General features: G+C 54.9%; 1 protein-coding gene across 1 annotated transcript in view; it reads right to left on the reverse strand.

Moving 5' to 3' along the window:
- Positions 1 to 19,045, reverse strand: part of SULT2B1 (sulfotransferase family 2B member 1) — a 106,879-nt gene that overhangs the window by 31,844 nt on the left and 55,990 nt on the right. The window contains exons 4-6 of the mRNA XM_075537912.1: positions 16,214 to 16,316; positions 15,174 to 15,246; positions 14,843 to 14,926 (exon numbers count right to left, since the gene is read on the reverse strand). Of these exons, the coding sequence (XP_075394027.1) occupies positions 14,843 to 14,926; positions 15,174 to 15,246; positions 16,214 to 16,316 (260 nt within the window). The remainder of the gene's footprint in view (positions 1 to 14,842; positions 14,927 to 15,173; positions 15,247 to 16,213; positions 16,317 to 19,045) is intronic.

Consider the following 19,045-nt stretch of genomic DNA (forward strand, 5'->3'; position numbering starts at 1 on the left):
TCCATCCATCCATCCATCCATCCAAAAGGTTCCTTTCAGAGAAGTGTCCATTTCTCTGATAAAATATCCATAACTATATCCTGGCACTGAACCCTGGCTAATGATCCAGAGTCCCAGGCTATTCCAAACTCTTTTGCTCCTGGGGCTGCTGACCAGGAGGTGGTAGGGCAGGAACACACAGCTGCATGGGGAACAAGCAGAGGAGCCTCTGAGAACGGAAGTCCGGGGGACTGACTGCCTGGGGGGTTTTGTTTTCCAAGTCGTGCATGTTTTCTGGCATTGACAGGGTACAGCCTTCCCCCTTTTCTAGAGAATCATTCGCATGGTTTCTTCTTCTGGCAAGTGGACACTTTACCCTGGGGCCATCGCTCACAGACTTTCCCAAACTCACGGCCACCACGTTGCTTCCGACGCATAGCGACCCTATAGGCTACCAGAAAGCCTCCTTTTCTCCTCATGGATCAGCTGGGGGTTCAAACTTTTGACCTGGCAGTTAGCAACCTCACACGTAACCTACTATGTCACCAGGGCTCCTCTGCAGAAGAAAGACCTGGCGATTCGCATCTAGAGAGACGACAGCCAAGAAAACTCGGGAGCCTGGGCTGCCAGGCGTTGGGAACCCCTCCACAGCCCTGGGTTTATAGGTTTGGGTTTTGATTCGCCTTGACAGGTGATCACAATGGCAGTCACTGCCTTGTATCCACCTCCCGCCTGCTCGGGGCTGTAGACCCCTTTGGGGGACTTGGGAGCCACAGGTGGAAGGTGGTAGAGCCACTGGTGAGCAGAACCTGGGCCTCTGATTATGTGACTTGGAGAAGCCACCTGGGATGAAAACATGAACCTGGACAAAGATTGTCCCAACGCCCCGGGACCGGGGAGGCTGCTCCGTATGTAGACTAAGCCTCCTCCATACGGCCTTGTTGCTTGTTAGCAAATGCAATTTAGAAATTATAAAGTCTTGCATTGTAACTCTGGTTGTACCATCTGATTGATGAATTAACAGCTTTTCATCAGCCCTGACACGGGGCCCTGGTGGGTGAGGCATTGGGCTGCTCATGGCCAGGTTGGCGGTTCAAGGCCACCAGCCTCTCCGGGAGAGGAGAAGGCTTTCCGCTCCGGGAAAATTTCCAGTCTCAGAACCCCACAGGGGCAGTTCCAGTCTGTCCTAAGGGGGTCACTGTACGTCAGAATGGACTCAATGGCAGTGAGTTTGGCTTTTTTGGGGGGTTTTGAGCTCAGCCCCGAGACAGGAGTTGGGGAGATGGGTGTGTTACCTATCTGTGCACCCGGAGAGGATCAAGCAAGGAGGCTTTCAGTTTTGTTTCGTTTTCCCCCCTCCATACTTCCTCCTCGACCTCTTCTTCCTCCACTTTTACCCCTTCTCCTCCCCCTCCTCCTTAGGAAAAAGCCTGGGATCAATACCCTGGATCTGTTGGCTTATCTTTCGGGTAATAAGGGGGGGAAAGAGGCTGTCTACTCCCATAAAGAGCACCAGTCTCAGAAACGCACCGGGGCAGTTCTACCTTGTATTCCAGGGTCCCTATGAGTCGAACAGACTCAGGCAGAAAGCGGCGGGTCCTTTTCAGAAGCCGTTTTAAAAGCGACTTTCACTTTGAGGAAACACACACACACACACACACACGAGCCTGGGCCCCTGCACACATCCACGCACTCCGACCCGCTGTCAACCCCCAGAGGCCTCCAGCACCAGACACCCCCAGAGGCCACCGCTGCCCTTGCGTGTGTTCGTTTGTTTTCAATCCTAGCCAGGCTTGGATGTTATAAAAGCATCTGTTTCCAGAACATGCCTTTTGGCTTGGGGGAACGTTTATCGATATCCGTGTGTGCAGTGGACTTTGTTTCTGTTTTATGGCCAGGCACAATGGATAAACCACAGCGAATTCACTCGCTCTTCCCCTAAGGGTCACCTGGGCTGTTTCCAGGTGGGGGTTATTGTCCCAGCAGCTGCCATCAATCTTGGGAGAAGAGCTTGTTCCCCCTTGGGTAAATGAATAACCAGGCCGACAGATTGGCTGGGTCATCCCCGTTGACGGGAGCACCATAAAACTAAGACCATTGCCCTCCGGTCGATCCCACCCACCCAGCGTGACCTTGTGAGACCAAGCTGAACTGCCCCCAAGGCTTTCCCACACTTGTCAACTCAAGGAAGGTCAACTGCCACCGCTCACTGGCCCCAGAACACCTGGTGGGATCCAACCAACAACCCTTCTCTGGGTCGGCGAGCACTTGAACCACTGTGCCACCAGGAACATCCTATAGTAACCATCAAGGGGGGGGGGCTGCCATTGAGTGGTCTGTCTCATAGCAACCCTATATAGGGTTTACCAGGCTTTGTAATGCTTGAAGGCAGCAGACAGCCTCATCTTTCTCCCTCAAAGTGGCTGGTGGATTTGAACCACCCACCTTGAGGTTAAGCGGTCCTCAAGTAGGTTTTAATAGTAGGCAAATCTGCTCTCACCACAGGTCCCCCACTCCATTCCCTCCTTCTCTTGACCATTCTTGCACACTTAAACACCTCTACAAAATTTAAAGTATCTACCGTATAGACATTTTGTGTTTTCCGTTTTTTTTCAACTTTTTAGGGCGAACGATGAGGGGGTTCACATAAAAATATCAGCATAGACTTTTAAATGATGTCTTAGGGGAAAAAAACCCATGGAGGGCGACATACCACTTTGATCCCTAAAAATCGAAAGGGGAGGGGGGATCTAGCCAAAGAAATGAATCACCAAAAGGTTTTAAAAAGGAAAGAAATGAATCCCTCTATCTCCATAGCCCCCTCCCCCCGATTTCCCAGAATGCTGGGGGCGAATTCAATGCGGATTTTTTGTGGCTTTGCCTGGGCTGCAAGCAAAACCTTGGTTTCAAAACCCAGGAAATTAAAAAAAAATTTTTTTAAACCAAAACGCTAAAAAAAACCAAAAAACCTAACTCAAAAAAAAAACAACTTAAAAAACCTACTAACTTTGCCACCAGCGCGTGCTGACTCATAACGACCCTCTGGAAAAGGGTCTACCTGGCCAGGTGGTTTTCTGAGAGGGAGCCTCTTTCCTGGAAGCAGAGAGCCCCGCCTTTCTCCCAAGAGTGACAGGGTGGGGAGGGGGGGCTGGGGTGGGGGTGTTCCAACTGCCGACTTTTGGGGTCACGGCCGAACTCCGAACCACCGCACCTTATTAAAAAAAGGTGGGGGGAGGAGGCGTGGGTGCCCACAGTCGCAGCAGTTCCCGGGAAGTTACAGGGTGCAGTGCTCAGTCACCGGCTGGGGTTGGGGGCCTCGCAGAGACCCACTTTGGGCAGCGGGGGTGGGGTGGGGTACGGAGAGTCCCCAGGCTGCCCCTCACCGATGGGAGGCGGACACCCTTGGGGTGCTCGGCCCCTCCAGGCCCAGTCGGGCGGCTGGCTACCCCCCGGGGGTCCCACCCCCACCCAGCCCGGCATGCGCGGCTCGTTCCGTCCCCGTCCCCGGTGCAGTTCTCCTTGTTCTGTCCGCTCCACGCTCCACCGGCCCGCCCAGCCCGGACACACAGCCCTCGGGCGCTTCGCCTCCGGCTGGCGTTCTCGAACCTTCGAACCTTCCCCGACCTCCCTCACGGTCTCCTCTCTGGCCACGCCCCTCTCCTCGCGCCCCGCCCCCTTCCCACCCACGCTCGTCACGCGACCCCGCTGGGGCTCAGCGTGGGGCCCACCAACTCCGGGGTCCGCGGTTCGGAGCCTGCGCCTGCGCGCTGCACACCCTCCTGAAAAATATCCAGAGAGTCACTAAAAGGCACTTTGCCACCAGAGCTGTTTCCGCGGGAGAAAGATGAAACTTTCCCTTCCCCCCAAAAGTGACAGGTTCAGAACCCCCCAGCGGCAGTTGCACCCTGGCTCACACAGTCTCCCCAAGTTGGAATGGAAACCCCCCCACCATGGACTCTGAAAGGAGTTGGGATTCATTGGGTGGCAGGGAGCGGGCTTTGTTTGTGTGGTTTCAGTGATGGCACCCTGGTGGCACCGTGGGCTGCCAACCACAAGCTCAGGGGCTCAAACCCGCCGGGCACTCCGCAGAAAAAAAAGATGAGGCTGTCCACGCCCATAACGAAACCCACAGGGGCAGTTCTACTCTGTCCCACGGGGCCGATAGGAGTCGGAATCCTCTGGATGGCAGTGAGTTGTGGACAGGGAGCAAACGCTCACCCCTAACCCAAAGGTTGGGAGTCTGAGCCCATCATCTGGGCCACTGGACACAGATGAGGCAGTCTGCTTCCATCAAGACGCACGGCCTTGGGAGCCCGATGGGGCAGTTCGAGTCTGCCCTACAGAGTCGCTGTGAGTGAGTTCGGACTGGAGGACAGTCCCTGCCCCCAGAGCCCTGCCCTCCAATATAACTTGCGGCCCGTGACAGAAACTCCCCACCCACCCGCTGTCCAATATGGGGGCCACCAGCCCTGTGGGCCTGCTGGACCCTTGAAACGTGGCAGGTGAATGCCAGGAACCGAATTTCTTTTTTCCATCTAACTTCACGTGATAGAGGAGAAGGAGCCCACCCCGCCCCCCTCCCACCCCTGCCCTAGGATTTTTCTGGGCTGCTAGTTGGGCCTCTGGTAGCATCGTGTTACCACGTTGAGCTGCAACAACTAACTGCTAGGTCAGTAGTTTGAAACCACCAGCCACTCCATGGGAAGAAGATGAGCTTTCTATTCCGGGAAAGACTTACAGTCTCAGAAACTCACAGGTGCAGGTAGATGGCGGTGAATTTGTTTGTTTGTTTTTGAGAGGGGCAATTACTCTGCTCCAGTCAAGATTTCCAGTTATTTTGAGAGGACCTTATAGAACAGGGTAGAACTGCCCTCGTGGATTTCTGAGACGGTAACTCTTTATGGGAATAGAAAGCCTCTTTTTTTTTTTAACTGTGTGCATATACTTTTACTATTTTTCTTTTATTTAAAAGATCATTTTATTGGGGGCTCTTTCTGCTCTTATAACAATCCATACATCCATTGTATCAGGCATATTTGTACATATGTTGCCATCATTATTTTCTAAATATTTACTATTTGAGCCTTTGGTATCAGATCCTCTTTTTTCCCTCCCTCCCGCTCTCGTGACTCTCAGGAATTATTATTATTTTCATATCTTACATTGGCTGCTGTCTCCCTTCGCCCATGTTTCAGTTGTTCATCCTCCTGGAGGAGGGGGTGTTATGTGTTGATCATTGTGATCGGTTCCCCCTCCTCTTCCCACCTTCCCCTTACCTTCCTGGTATTGATACACCCATTTCTGTGCCTGAGGGGTTTATCTGACCTGGATTCTGTATGTCCTGAGAGCTTATCTGTACCTGTGCACATGCTCCAGCCCATCCCAAAGTGAAAGGCAGGACTGGGGTCATGATAGTGGGGGGTGAGGAAGCCTCAAGGAACCAGAAGATTATGCACCCTGGTTGACTCATCTGTGAGGGGATGTCCCATTGTTTGCAGATGGGTTTTGGGTCTCTGCTCTGACCCCTCTCATTCTCAACGATATGTTTTCTTGGTTTGTTTTGGGTCTTCTGATGCCTGTTACCTGATCCCATTGACACCTCATGATCGCACAGGTTGGTCTGCTTCTTCCATGTGGGCTTATTGCTTCTCTGCTAGATGGCCGCTTGTTTATCTTCAAGTTTTTAAGACCCCAGATGCTATGTATTTTGATAGCTGGGCACCATCAGCTTTCTTCACCACATTTTCATGTGCACCCATTTTGTCTTCCGCAACCGTGCTGGGAGGGTGAGCATCACAGAATGCCAGGTTGTTAGAATAAAGTGTTTTTGCGTTGAGGGAGAGCTTGAACAGAGGCCCAAAGTCCACCCACTTCCTCAATGTATTATCCTATAAATATATGTACTTAGGCTAATACCTCTATTTTGTAAATTTACTTAGTTACATAAGTGCTCACCTATGTTTATACCTCTACGCATAGCTTTGCTTTCTAGATTGTTCCTCTGTTTCCTTTTACCTTCCTCTTTTCCCACCATCACACTTGGCCTTCTGCTTCTTAGGAATTCCTCTCAGCTAGACTGCTGTTGCCCCAACACCACTGGGATCCCTCCGTCCTCCTCGTTGTTGATTTTAATGCCCTAGTTGTTCCCCTGTCTATGGCGTTGTTTGCTCACCCCTCCCTTCCCTCTAAGTCCCTTGGGAACCGTAGGTCAGTCCTGTTACAGAAAGCCTCCTCTTTAGCCCTCAGAGCAGCTGGCGGTTTTGAACTACTGACCTTGTGGCTAGCAGCCCAGTGCATGACATCAGGTCACCAGGGCTCCCTTGAACATACACTTGAACCTTCCAGTCAGGTCTTGGAAAATCTGTCAAGTCCATTGAGGCCAGTCGCCTACGTCTTCAACCTCAAATTCGGCGAGATCTCAACTTCAAAGACCCCCCATCAGCTTGTGAACTGGCCGTCTGTATAGGTGGCCCTGCCTGGGAGGGAGAGGATGGGGACTATCTTCGCCATCTGTGGATCCTTCGTCGGTGGCACGTCGAAATGGTCATATTTCGGAGGCATCAGATGAGAGAAACGATATCACGATATCACGAAGCTGAATTTCACGGGTTTCTTCCCCTCTCTTTGTTAAAATGTACTTAGGAGGTGTTGGCGAGTTAGCGATAGAATTCGGGCCTTTCATGCTGTTCCACCCGCCCCACCCCCTGCTCCTTTCCAAGGGTTTTCCTCACTGGTGAGAGGAGCGAAAGCCACGTGGAGCCATGCATTTCCTTAACCCGTCTCTTCTCTACCCGGCCCCTGAGAGACTTTGATCTCTACACGTTTGACTGCTAAAAACACATTTGGAGGCTTGTTGTTGGCTTCCAGATTAAGATCAAGGAGGAAGAAAGACCTGACTGTCACCTTCCAAAAGCAGGTGGAAACACCCCGTGGATCAGATCCCATCGTGGGGGAGGGCTCAGTCCTCATTCTGTTGGGCAGGAGGTCATTGTGAGTCAGGGCCCACCCCAGGGCTGCTTACAACAAGAAGGTGCTCACAATTGGGGTCTCTGGTCACAGGTCATCTGAGGGGCAGTCAGCACCTCCATTCTGACTCTTAAGGACCCTGTAGGACAGAGCAGAACTAGCCCCAACCCCGAGAGTTTCTAAGACTGGATTTTTTTCATGCAAGCAGACTGCCTCAGCGCTCTCCCTCTGAGCCGCTGGTGGGTTCGAACCACTGATCTTTCCATTAGTAGCTATGTGCTTAAACCACTGAGCCACCAGGGCTCCTAGCTGGTCTTTAATCGCTTCATGCTCCTCATAGAGGGCGACCCATCCATCCCTCAACGAAGATGGCTGAGGGGGGTGGTGGTAGGGTGACAACCTCTCTCTGGGCACAAGGGCCTGATCATCCTACCCCAGGAATGAAGCATAGGCTCTTTCCAAACTTACTGCCATTGAGTCATTTTCGACTCCCAGCGACCCTGTAGGACAGGGTGGACCTGCCCCTGTGGGTCTCTGAGACCCTGACTCTTTACGGGAGCAGAAAGCCTCATCTTTCTCCCGAGGAGCGGCTGGTGGTTTCAAACTGCTGACCTTGCAGTGGGCAGCTCTTTCTCGGGAGCAAATCCAAGCTTGTGCTGCCTCCCAGGGTCTCAGTGTTGCCCTCTGTAAAACGGGAGTCAGAGCAGAAGGAGCCAACTCACTCGGACTCTGGCCCAGGGCCTGGGGCCCGGGACCTGCCTCCGAAGGCCTTAAGTATCACCCTGCCCCATCGCCTCAGGAGGGGATATGGGGGGCGGAGGGAGGAGGGAATACTCTGAACCCTGACTCAGAAGATCCAGGCGGGCGGGGCCCCCCCTGCCACCGCACCCATTTCACAGACTCGCCCAGAGTCATCGGGCCTGCCTGGTGGGTCTCGGCCCATGAGCCAGCCACAGGGCGGGATTTGAATGCAGGGCTGGGGCACTAGTGCCTGCAGTCTGCAGTAACAAGACCCTCATTTTCCCTGATGGCTGGATCCTGACCCGGGCCTGCCTCCCCACAGGAACAAAAATGGCCCATTCCGGGGGAGCCCCATCCCCCACAGCAACCCTACCCCGTTGGAGGAGAGGTGAGTGCCAGAGGGCTTCTAAGGGTGGACCCTTCTTTTTGTTAAACCACTCGGCTTTTTGATATCCTTATTGCCTTATGAATATAGTCAGCCTTTTGTTATATACTTGTGAATTTCATCTCTCTCTATATGGAGTTATAGATATAGTTAGCTTTCATGCCAATCCTCTCAGTAAGATGTAAGATGTAAGTAAGTAAGCTCCAGCAGGCATTGGGGTGGGGTGGGGGAGTTCAGTTGTCCCTGTGTCATTGTGGTCCAGGCATTGAGCTCCTTAACACAAGGTCGACAGTTCAAACCAACCAGGCGCTCTGGGGGAGAAAGATAAGGCTGCCTGCTCCCTTAGAGACTTACAAACTCTGACAGCAGAGAGCAATTCTACTCCGTCCTATAGGGTCACTTAGAAGGCAGGTCAACTTGACCAACCCCAAAGGAAATACGCAAACTCACTGCCATCCGGTCAGTGCTCCACAGGACAGGGTAGAACTGCCCCCTGGGGGTTGGAGACTCTCAATGTTTCAGGGAGAAAAAGGGTCTCATCTCCCTCCCCCCAGAGCAGCTGGTGGACATGAACCTGTGAGCTTCAGGATCACAGCCCAATAAATGACCATGGCTCTTGACCAGCCAGCTAGGAGAGACAGAGAGACAGACACAGCGACAGTGTTAGTATCCCCTATTGCACCTGGATAGCGTAGTGATTATGCATTGGGCTGCTAACTGCAAGGTCAATGCATTGAAACCACCAGTTCATGCATCCTGTCCTCCGCCCTCCAGGCCCCAAACCCTGGTATGGGTCAGGAAGCATCTTTCTCAAAGGCTCTCGAAAGTGCCACATCCACCGCGCAGGTCCAGAAGTCCCTTTCTTGTCTCCATTGCCTTACTGAGGATTGATGCACTGGTGGGTGCTAATCACAGTCGACTTAGATGCAGACACCCTTGTGAAATACGTAACCGGTAACCTGCTCAGTCCAGGAAGGTGCTGGTGGTGATGGCTGCCAGTAGGCCTTGAGTAGACCCCAGGCACCACCAAACGGAACGCTGGTCCTGGACCAAGCTGTTCAGCATTTTCACAAAACACAACCCTCCACTGAGGGGCAGATGGTGGCTAGCTGGGAACTGAACCCTAGTCTCCACTCTGAAGGCTGAGAATCTTACCCCTGAGCCACCACAGCATAGCTCTTCCTCCTGTTTATCAGACTCGCTGGGCTCAGACAGACCACAGGACCTTTGCACGGCTTCTTGGTGACTTGACTTGAATCCTTTCTACCTCCCTTAGCTCCACCACAGCCTCCATCCACCATCTCATAGCTTTGCTTGAATTTTACATTTCAGTCTGGCTTCTTCCGAGACTACCTTCAGTCCTGGTGGCAAAAAGGGTTCCTTGTTGGGCTGCTAACTCCAACGTCAACAGTTCTAATCCCCTCCAACCGATGTTGGAAGAAGCACGAGGCTTTCTATTCCCATAACGATTGAGTCTCATAAACACACTGGGGGTAGCTCTACCGTGTCCTGTCCTGTCGTGTCGTATAGGGTCCCTGGGATCGACTCGATGGCGGTGAGTGTGATGAAATGTGCCAACGCGGGGCTTCAGAAGTCCAGGGAAAAGGCGCCCCCACCCCAAGCTTCTAGAAGCCCCCGCGTGTATATAAAACAATCCTGGGGACATAGCATGGATATATTCCACTGTTCCTGAGGTGAGATGATGAGCTTCATGATAATATCTCTTAAAAATCCGAAAACAAAACCAACAAAAAACATCGCTCCCCCCGCCCCCCAAAGCACCTTCCCAACTGGCCCCAGCGCAAGGCCCCATCACTGGAAGCTGCCAGCGCCGTCCGTCCTCATTCCTGATGCTCCACCTCCAAGCCTGGGGGGGGGGCGGGCGGCTGCCTCCATAATGAGGCAGAGGTCAGAAAGTGCTCAGGCAGGAGAGGCAAAGATCACGGGAGTGCGGGGAGTGGGCGGGAGGGGAAATGGGCAGTGCCCAGGCGTCGCCAAGGCCACCTCAGACCTCCCGTGCCAATGGCTGCCTCCCAGGAACGCAGAGGTGAAAAAATACACCTGCTGCCAGTCCTCGGGGCTTGGCTCCGCCCTGGCCTCTCTCCTCTTGAAATTCCTTTCACCCCAGCTCATCCCTTGGTGGGGGGTGGGGTGGGGGTGTGGGGAAGCTGCCCTGGGGCCAGTCCTGGGAGGCTGCACGACCTTCCGTGGGTTGCCCAGCTTCTCTGGGCCTCTCCTGCTGCTGAGGGGGGGGGTGGCCCCGCGTGGTCGTGCGGTCTCTATGGGGACAGACCACCCCCCAAGTCGTTCTTCCCTGGAGACCCCCCTACCCCACCCCTGGGTGGGTGTCAACCACCACCTTGCTGTTTTCACCATCGGCCATAGTGACGTGGGACCAGTGGGGTTCTCTCGGAAGGTTGTCAGGAGGTGGCTTCCATGAGCGCCCCCACCCCCACCCGTGGCTCAGCACCTCGGAGTATTTCACCCACGGAGTCGAATCAACTCGACAGGGCGGGAAGGGTGGGGAGGGTGTCATAGGGATTCATGGAGAGACCCTCGTAGACTCGCAAGCAGTTGGTACTCCACCACGCCCTTCAAGGTGGTTGGTTCGAATCCACGGGTGGGGGTGGGGGTGGGGGGCGCCCTGGAAGAAAATCCTGGCGATCCGATTCCCTGAAGATGACACCCACTACAACGCGGCAGAGCACAGTTTACCCTGTGACTCACGCGGTCAATGTGGGGACAAGTCTATCTGACAGCAATGGCTTTGGGGTTCCCTAGGGATTAGTGGGGCGCAGGGCATGGGGTGCATGCAGGTGCTTCACACGCACTACTGAGAAGTGAAGGTTGGCGTGCCTCGCAAGAAAGGTCTGGCCATCTGCTTCGGAACAATGCAAACCAAAACCCAACTCACTGGCGCTGAGTGGACGCCGGCTCACAGCGACCCCTACGGCCCACGGTGGGAACTGCCCCTGTGGGTGTGCGAAGCTGTGACTCTTTATAGAAGCCTCATCTTTCTCTCGGGGAGCGGCTGGTGGTTTCGAACTGCTGACCTTGTGGTTAGCAGCCCGACAGGTAACCCATTACACCCCAGGGCTCCTTTTTCCAAGCCATCAGCCACTGAAGATGCTATGGGGGACAGTGCTACCCCGAAGGGGGCCCCCACAAAGCAGACTCAACCCCAGGGCAGCTGTCTCCTCTGGGTCTGTCCTCTGTACACTGGGTCTAAGTGCCTCGATCCCTGCCTGCCCTGACTTCTAAATCGACTTCGTCTATCTTGCCATTTCCTCGTTAGTCAATTCGATCCATACAAGGCTACGTGGCACATAGGCAAACCAGCCAGCCTCATTTACCACGTACGCCTGGAATGAGAACCAAGGCTATGTGGCACACAGGCAAATCAGCCAGCCTCATTTACCAAGTACGCCTGGAATGAGAACATTCGGGCCCTGTGTCTGGTTGGCGTCTCTGATCCCTTCCCTGCCCCATCCGCCTCTTCCCCCAACCAATACCCCAATGACAGCGTTAGCAGTCCTGTAGATGGGGTTTTGTTTGTTTGTGTGTTTCTACATAAAAGCTTATTCCCCAAACAGTAAATGATTTTTTTTTCTCCTTTGAGTGATTGCCTGGGCACTGAATCTTCCCTTCAACTTCAAGGGCCACCTGGGGTAGTGCTGTCTGTACAGTCTTGGAAACCCACAGGGGCAGTTCTACTCCCCTCGTCGCTAGGGGCTGGGAATCGACTCGATGGCAGTAGGCGTATTCATGGAGGGACTTTGGTGGCTAGTGGCTTACTTGTTAGGCTGCCAACCTCAAGGTCAGCAGTTCGAACCCACCAGCTGCTCCAAGGGAAAATGGTGAGGCTGTCTGCACCCATTAAGATGTGCCATCTCTGAAACCCACCGGGGCAGTTCTACCCTGTCCCGGAGGATCGTGTGGTGTGGAGATCAGCTCGATGGCAGTGAGCTTGTTGGGTTTTGTACCCCTGGGTCCTTCCTGCCACCCAGCCTGCCCCTTCCTTGAGGTTTGGTTTCTTGAGGTCCTGCCATGCCTGCCCTGCCCCCCTCCCACATATCTGCCTAACCCTGACTCACGCTCCACCACCCCCATCACGTCACTCAGGGGCCCCATCTCACCTCCATTCATTCTCTCATGTCATCTCTGGAGGTGGCCCGCGACCCCGAGCCCAGTCCAGTTCTGCCTCTCTCCAAGAGCCAACCACCATTTGGCAACTAGGGGGCAGAGCTTGCGGACAGACATGAGAGCCAGGACCCGTACCATTCTGGAAGTTTCCTCTGGCCCCTCATCAAGGAGAGGACCCTGCCCTCTTGGAATCTTAAAAGCAGAGAGGATGCCTGTCAGGTACAGGAGGAGGGCAGAGGCCATCTGGAGAGAAGATGTATGTGCAAAGGTCCTGAGGTGGGAGGTTCAGCTTGGACTGGGTGGGGAAGCAGCCGCGGGAGGTTTGGACAGGCTGCAAGGCCAGGGCAGGAGGAGATCTCAAGCTGTGGAATAGGTAGAGTGGAGAGGTGAGGAGGAAGAAGAGAGGAGAGGGGAGACTCCCCCTCCCCAAACTTCACTCCCCCATCTTAAACCAGGTCTTGATCTGGCCTGATGGCTCCTGCTTCAGAAGATGAGAGGCTGCGGCATGCTTTAACTGTGGACACTGGGGAGCCCCCAGGAAGCATGAGAGCTGGGAAGGGCCAGGGATATTGATTGGGGGCTTAGAAGAGATGTCTCCTGAATCCCTGCCAGACATGCAAAGGCACTGGGGCAGGGAACAGCAAGGTGTGGCCTGGGAATCTGAAGCCAAGGGGGTGGGGGTGGAGAATGGAATGCAGAGGGGGAGGGGTTGGGTTGTGGGCTGGGCAGGATGAGGAGATTTGGGGGGTGGTGGGGGAGAGCATGCAGAGGGGCTGGGGGGCTGAGGAGTGGGGGGATGGTGGGCTCTATGGGGAAACAAGGACAAGGGTCCAGAGGAGGGAACTAGACGGAGTCAAGGCGTGGCCATGAGGACCAAGAAGAGGAGGCAGCCCAGAAAGAGCTGGGTGCGGGAGAGATGAAGCCTGGGGCCAGGACAGTGTGGGGCGTGGGGGTGTCCCACCTGGTTGCTGACTGGGAGCATCAGGAGGAGGAAGAATTTTGAGGGTACCATCCAGCTTGGTGGGGATGTTGTACAGATAAGGGGCCTGGTGTAGAAGTGGGGCCACCCAGAGGGAAAGAAAGGGTCTAACCCGGTGTGTGCATGTAGTGTGTGTGTGTGTGTGTGTCCGCAAACTTTTGAGATGGAAGAGTCAATTCTGTCCCTCACAACATTTCAAAAATTGTTCGAGAACCCTAAGTATATTTTTTACACACAAATGAAATCACCATGACCTGAATCATACCCTTCCAAGATTTGATAACCGAACTTCAGCGCCACCTGCACATCCCGGGACAGGAATCTTGTTCATTGATCTTTACAGCGAGGATCTTTGTGTCCGTCCACCCCCTCACCGCCTCTCCCCCCGCCCCCCGCACACATACACTTTTTTTAGATGCGAACACTGAGGATCAGAGAGGCCAAGGTCACACACTTGAGCAAGAGCTCCTGGGGAGAGGGCAGGGTACGCAGGGGAGGGGTAGACACAGAAGAGACTGGTTCCCCCAAAGCAGGAACCCAGGATCCAGTTTCTCTCTTAAAGGAGATACACAACCTCCAGCAGGACCCAGAAGCTATCCTGAGCAGAACCACAACCAGTCCCTCTTAGCTCAAGGTCCAGGGACCCCTCTCTGAGGCCAGCCTGGGCCACACAGCAACCAGGATTCAACTAGCCCCTGTAGCTAGAGAGTGCTGGGTGAGCAGGGAGGCAGACCTACCCCCAACCCTCACTGGCCCCAGGTTCCCTGGGCCAAGGAGGTCCCGGAAACTCCACGGTGGTACTGGTATGGATGAGACAACTGGCCCCAAGGCCCAGGGTGACCGAAGGGGCCCATGGGAGGCCAGCTCAGCAGAGTAGGTTGGAGATTTGAAAGCAGTTTACTGCGAGATGTTGGGCAACCTACCTGAATCCTGGATTCTGAATCCTGGATTCTTTGAATGCTCTCTCTGAAAAATGGAGGCATTCGGCAAGGGGCCCCCAGGATGCTTGGGGCTCCGGGGCTGTGGAGGCGAGGGCTCCAGTTGTTTCTAGCTTCTCAATCTAATCTGGTCCCTTCCAGCCTTGGTTTCCCCATCTGCTCTTCAAAGTGTCTGACTCTGTTCTCAGGAACTTGGAGAGGTTGGGAAAGGCCACCCTCCCGACTGGGCGATCAGCTGGCCCAGTGCCCCCTTAGCATCCCCATCTCTTCCTTTAGAATACAGCCCACCACTCCAGGACTCAGAGACACCCCATGTCCCTCTCCTCTATGCCCCAAATGAGCAGGTGGCACATTCTGAGTCCCTGAGGGGAAAGCACTCCCATTCAATGAGGGCTCTCTTGCCCCAGGACTGGGAGACAATAGACCTGCCAACCTTTAAGACAGAATGAGAAGCGGAGGCCCAGAGGGGGCCAGCGATGCCCCAGGCGGTCAAAGTCCTGACTCAGCTGCCCACCCAGGGACCTGCACTCCTGGGTGACCTGTGCAGCGCAGCCCCCGGGCCGGAGGAGTCTCTGGGACAGGCCGTGCCATAGCCCGCCTCCGGCTCTCCCACCCCAGGGCGCCGGGCCCTGTTGAGCACGGCTGGTGGTGGGAGAGGGGGGGTGGGCGGGGGCGTCTGGGAGCTGGCGCCCCGGTGTGAGTGAGCCTCACCTGATTTCGGAGATGTTGTTCTGGTAGGTGTCGCACAGGCCCGGGATCCGGGGCTCGGCGGACCCGTCCATGGCGGGCGAGGGCCTGCAGGGGAGGACACGCAGGGAGCAGGCGGCTTGAGGGCCAGGTGTGAGCAGCCGCAGCGTCTGCCACCCGCGGAGCCCCGCCAGGTGCCTACCTCCACGCCCGGCCCAAGGGGAGGGGCAGCACCCAGCCGGTTCTCCCAGCTGCTGCCCACGCCTCCAACAGCGGGGAGAGGCACCCAGGGAGCCACCCTTAGCCGAGGGCGGGGAGGGGTGGTGATGGGCGGCCTGAGGCCAGCGGGGCCTACTGGCTGGCCAGGAAGCAGGTGCCAGCCTCACCCCCATCTTCCTGGATGACGGTCTGGGCGTGTCTGTGTCCACCTGGCAAATGGGGCTCGGCACACATCTCAGAGGGCCCAGCCATCTGCTCCTCCCTGGGTTTGTCCATCCACCCACCCATCCATCCATTCATTCATCCATTCATCCATCCATCCATCCATTCATTCAAGACCTGCGGTCTGCCCCAGCTTGGGAACAAGACAGAAACGGAGTCTGCATGGGGTGGGGGGCGCTGGGAGGGGCATGCACAGGCAGAGACTGAGACCCACAGGAACAGAGGAGAGAGGCCAAGGGAGAGACAGGAACACACAGAGATGGAGAGATGGAGAGAGATCACAGGAGAGTCAGAGACACAGAGATAGACCAAGGGAGAGATGACAAAGACATAAAGAGACAGAGAGACACCAAAGGAGACATAGGGGCACACAGAGACCTAGACTAAGGGGGAGACAGAGATACACAGAGACACGATGAAACAGGGCAGGGGAGAGACAGAGGTACATCGAGGGAAAGAGACCAGAGATAAGAGACAAAATCAGAGATAAGAGACAGAGACACAGAGGGACAGAGAGAGATGGGGACCAAAGGAGACACAGAGGCACACAGAGTGAGAGAGAGACAGTGAGAGACACAGTGAGACTAGGGGAGAGACACAGGCATCGAGATCTCGGAAGCAACAGCATGGGATTTGGAAGGCCACACCACCAGATTGGGAACCTGGAGACAATTGTGCCTCAGTTTACCACCTGTAAACTCCCCCCAGGCTGCCGTCCGCTCTGCTCCTTCAGAAACTGCCACGCTCCACCCCTGGTCTCAGAAACCTGGCGTCCGTCCAGAAAGCCCAACCTCCCCAGCAGAGACGACTTATTATCGTTGTAGAAATTATTACACCAATTATTATCAGACAAAGGGAAGCCGTGCCCCTCATTAAGAGAACCATTTCTGGGGAAACAAGCCCACAAAAGGCAAAAAACAAACAAAGGCCTGGGCTCCGCAGCCTCCCCGCTACCCACGGGACAAACCACCAGGAACAGTCGGTGGGACCTTTCTAGAAGCTTCTCCACCGTTTCCTCGCAGGTGCCCAAGGGAACTCTGGGCCCCTGAGCCACAACCTGTGAGGGGCACGCCAGACTGCAGGCTCAGAGAGGCGAGCCAACTTGCCCGGCACATCGTACCCTCTCTACTCGTGGTCCTAAAGTCCTCCTGGGAACAAGACCGTGGCCGGGAGCCCTCCAGCCCACCTCCGTGCCTTCTCTACATTTTCTACCTTCAGCCTGAGCCTCCGGGCTTCCATTTGTGCCCAGGGCTTGGTGAGAGGCCAGCTGTTCTCATCTGGGTTCAGCCTTCTCCTCACCTGGGGTGCCCCTGGTGCCGGGGCCCCCAGGCCTGAGTCTAGTCTGTCTTTCTTCTGCTGCCACTGACCTTTGCTTCCTCCTGGCTCTGATCACCTGCGCCTGTCCCTGGCGGCCCACTGGGCTGCGATCCTCAAGGGCAGCAGTTCGAGACCACCAGCCGCCCCGCAGGAGAAAGACAGGGCTTTCGACTTCCGTGAACAATTATCGTCTGTCCACAATTGGACATCCTCTCACAGAGGGTCCCAGAGAGGAGACGAGCCAGTCAGGGTGCAGTTTAGCACCGATGACACCTGCACCTCTTCTCTAGTTTTTCAGTGCTTCCTCCCCTCGCCCCCCACTATCATGACCCCAATTCTACCTTGCAAATCCGGCTAGACCAGAGCACGTACACCAGTACAGATAAGAGCTCGTGACACAGGGAATCCAGGGCGGATAAACCCCTCAGGATCAGTAATGAGAATAGCAATACCAGGAGGGGACGGAGAAGGTGGGAGGGGGGAGAAAGGGAGAACCAGTCATAATATCAACATACAAACCCCTATCAGGGGGACAGAGAACAGAAAAGTGGGTGAAGGGAGACAGCAGTCGGTGTAAGACATGAAAAAAATAATAAAAAAAACAAATAATATATGAAAAATATTTATGATATATATATATATATATATATATAAATTATCAAGGGTTCAGGAGGGAGGGATGGTGGGGGATGTAGGTAAATGAGCTGATACCAAGGGCTCAAGTAGAAAGCAAATGCTTTGAGAATGATGATGGCAACAAACGTACAAATGTGCTTGACACAATGGATGGATGGATGAATTGTGCTAAGAGTTGTAAGAGCCCCCAATTAAATGATTTAAAAAAGAAAAGGTTACCGTCTCAGGAACTCACAGGAGACAGTTCTACCCTGTCCCATAGGGTCGCTATGAGTCAGCGTCCACTCAATGGCAGTGAGAGTCCTTCCCCCAGAGGCCTCCTCCACACACTCTACTTCCAGAGGGGAAGAAACAGGGGGTCTAGGTCCCGGAGGGCAACTTGGAGGAAGGGACACACGCCCAGAGGCTAAGAAGATCCAGGGGGCATTTAGCACAGGACTAACCACGAGGTCAGCAGTTTGAAACCACCAACCGCTCTATGGGAGTAGAAAGGACTTTCTACTCCCGTAAAGAGTTTCCATCTCGGAAATTCACCGGTGTGTGTTTGGGGGATTGGGGGGCAGTTCTACCTTGTCCTTACAGGCCTGCTATGAGTTGGCACCCACTCGATGGCAATGAGTTTGGTTTGGGCTTTAGGTTTGGCTTTCATAGTGTCTGGTGATCGGGTGGAAGCTTACATGGAACACATGCCTTGTCTATGCAACCGTCCCTCCGTATTCTGATTCGGGACCCTGAGTCCTCCGGGCGCCTTACCAGTTCCACCTGTCCTTTCCTGCCTCTTCTGAGCAGTCACCGGGGCACATGCTGCCCTTTGAGCATCTCTGGTTGGCTGCTCGAGGAATTTGTCCCTCTCTGGCGCGAATGATCCACTTCACCAGCCTGGCTGGTGTTCGGCTGAAGGTTCAGGACTCGAGTGCCTTTGATTCTGCCCTTGAAGGGAAGCACAGGGTCCTGAAGGACAAGGGGGAGGGGCTGGAGGGGGGGAGGGGCGCGGAAAAGGGATCGCAGTAAGTCAGCGGTTCTCAACCTGTGGGTCGTGACCCCCTTTGGACCCTTTCACTGGGTCGCTGGATTCATCACAGTAGCAAAATGACAGTGACGAAGTAGCAACAAAGATAATTTGATGCTTGGGGGGGTCACTCTAACCAACGGGAGGAACTGTATGAAAGGGTCGCGGCATGAAGAAGGTGGAGAACCTCTGCTAAGGGCTCAGAGGCCTTTGCACTGGCCGACCTTCCCGCCTCCTTCCCACCTGGCTCTTCCACCAAACAGCTTCTGCGCCTCCCTTTCCTCAAGTCTGTCCAATCACAACTTTTCAGAGAGGCCTTTCCCAGGATTTCCCAGATGCCCTTTCTGCTCTCGCCCCCACCCTCACCCCTCCCCCGTACCCCTACTTGACTCCTCTCCACTGGCCACCACCTCCACTGGAGGCTTGTCCTGTTTCGTGTCTGTCTCTGCTTCAGATGGCCGACCCCACAGGGGCAGGGTCTGTTCACCGTCGGCTCCCCGCTGGAGCTTCCATGCAGGCCCTCGCAGGGGTCCTCCAATACAGTAGCTGCTCAGGGAATGCTTGCTGATGACCTGAGTGGCCTGGCCTGGGGTGCCGGAGGGGTGGTGAGTGGAGGAGGGTTGGTTGGATCCATGCTCCAAAGGCAGACAGGCCCTGGGGAGATGTGACACCCATGCTGGGTTGGTGAAGGTGAAGATTCCTGAGGAGGTGGGCAAAAAGACTCTGGAGATACCAGGGTCACAGCTGACCCCGCGACAGGAGGGAAGGGACCCGTCATGGGATCCCCGTCCAATGCAATTGGTTCTAGGGGGCTGAGCATCTAG

This window comes from Tenrec ecaudatus, chromosome 18 (genome assembly GCF_050624435.1).
Source record: "Tenrec ecaudatus isolate mTenEca1 chromosome 18, mTenEca1.hap1, whole genome shotgun sequence".
In the NCBI taxonomy this organism is placed as follows: Eukaryota; Metazoa; Chordata; class Mammalia; order Afrosoricida; family Tenrecidae; genus Tenrec; species Tenrec ecaudatus.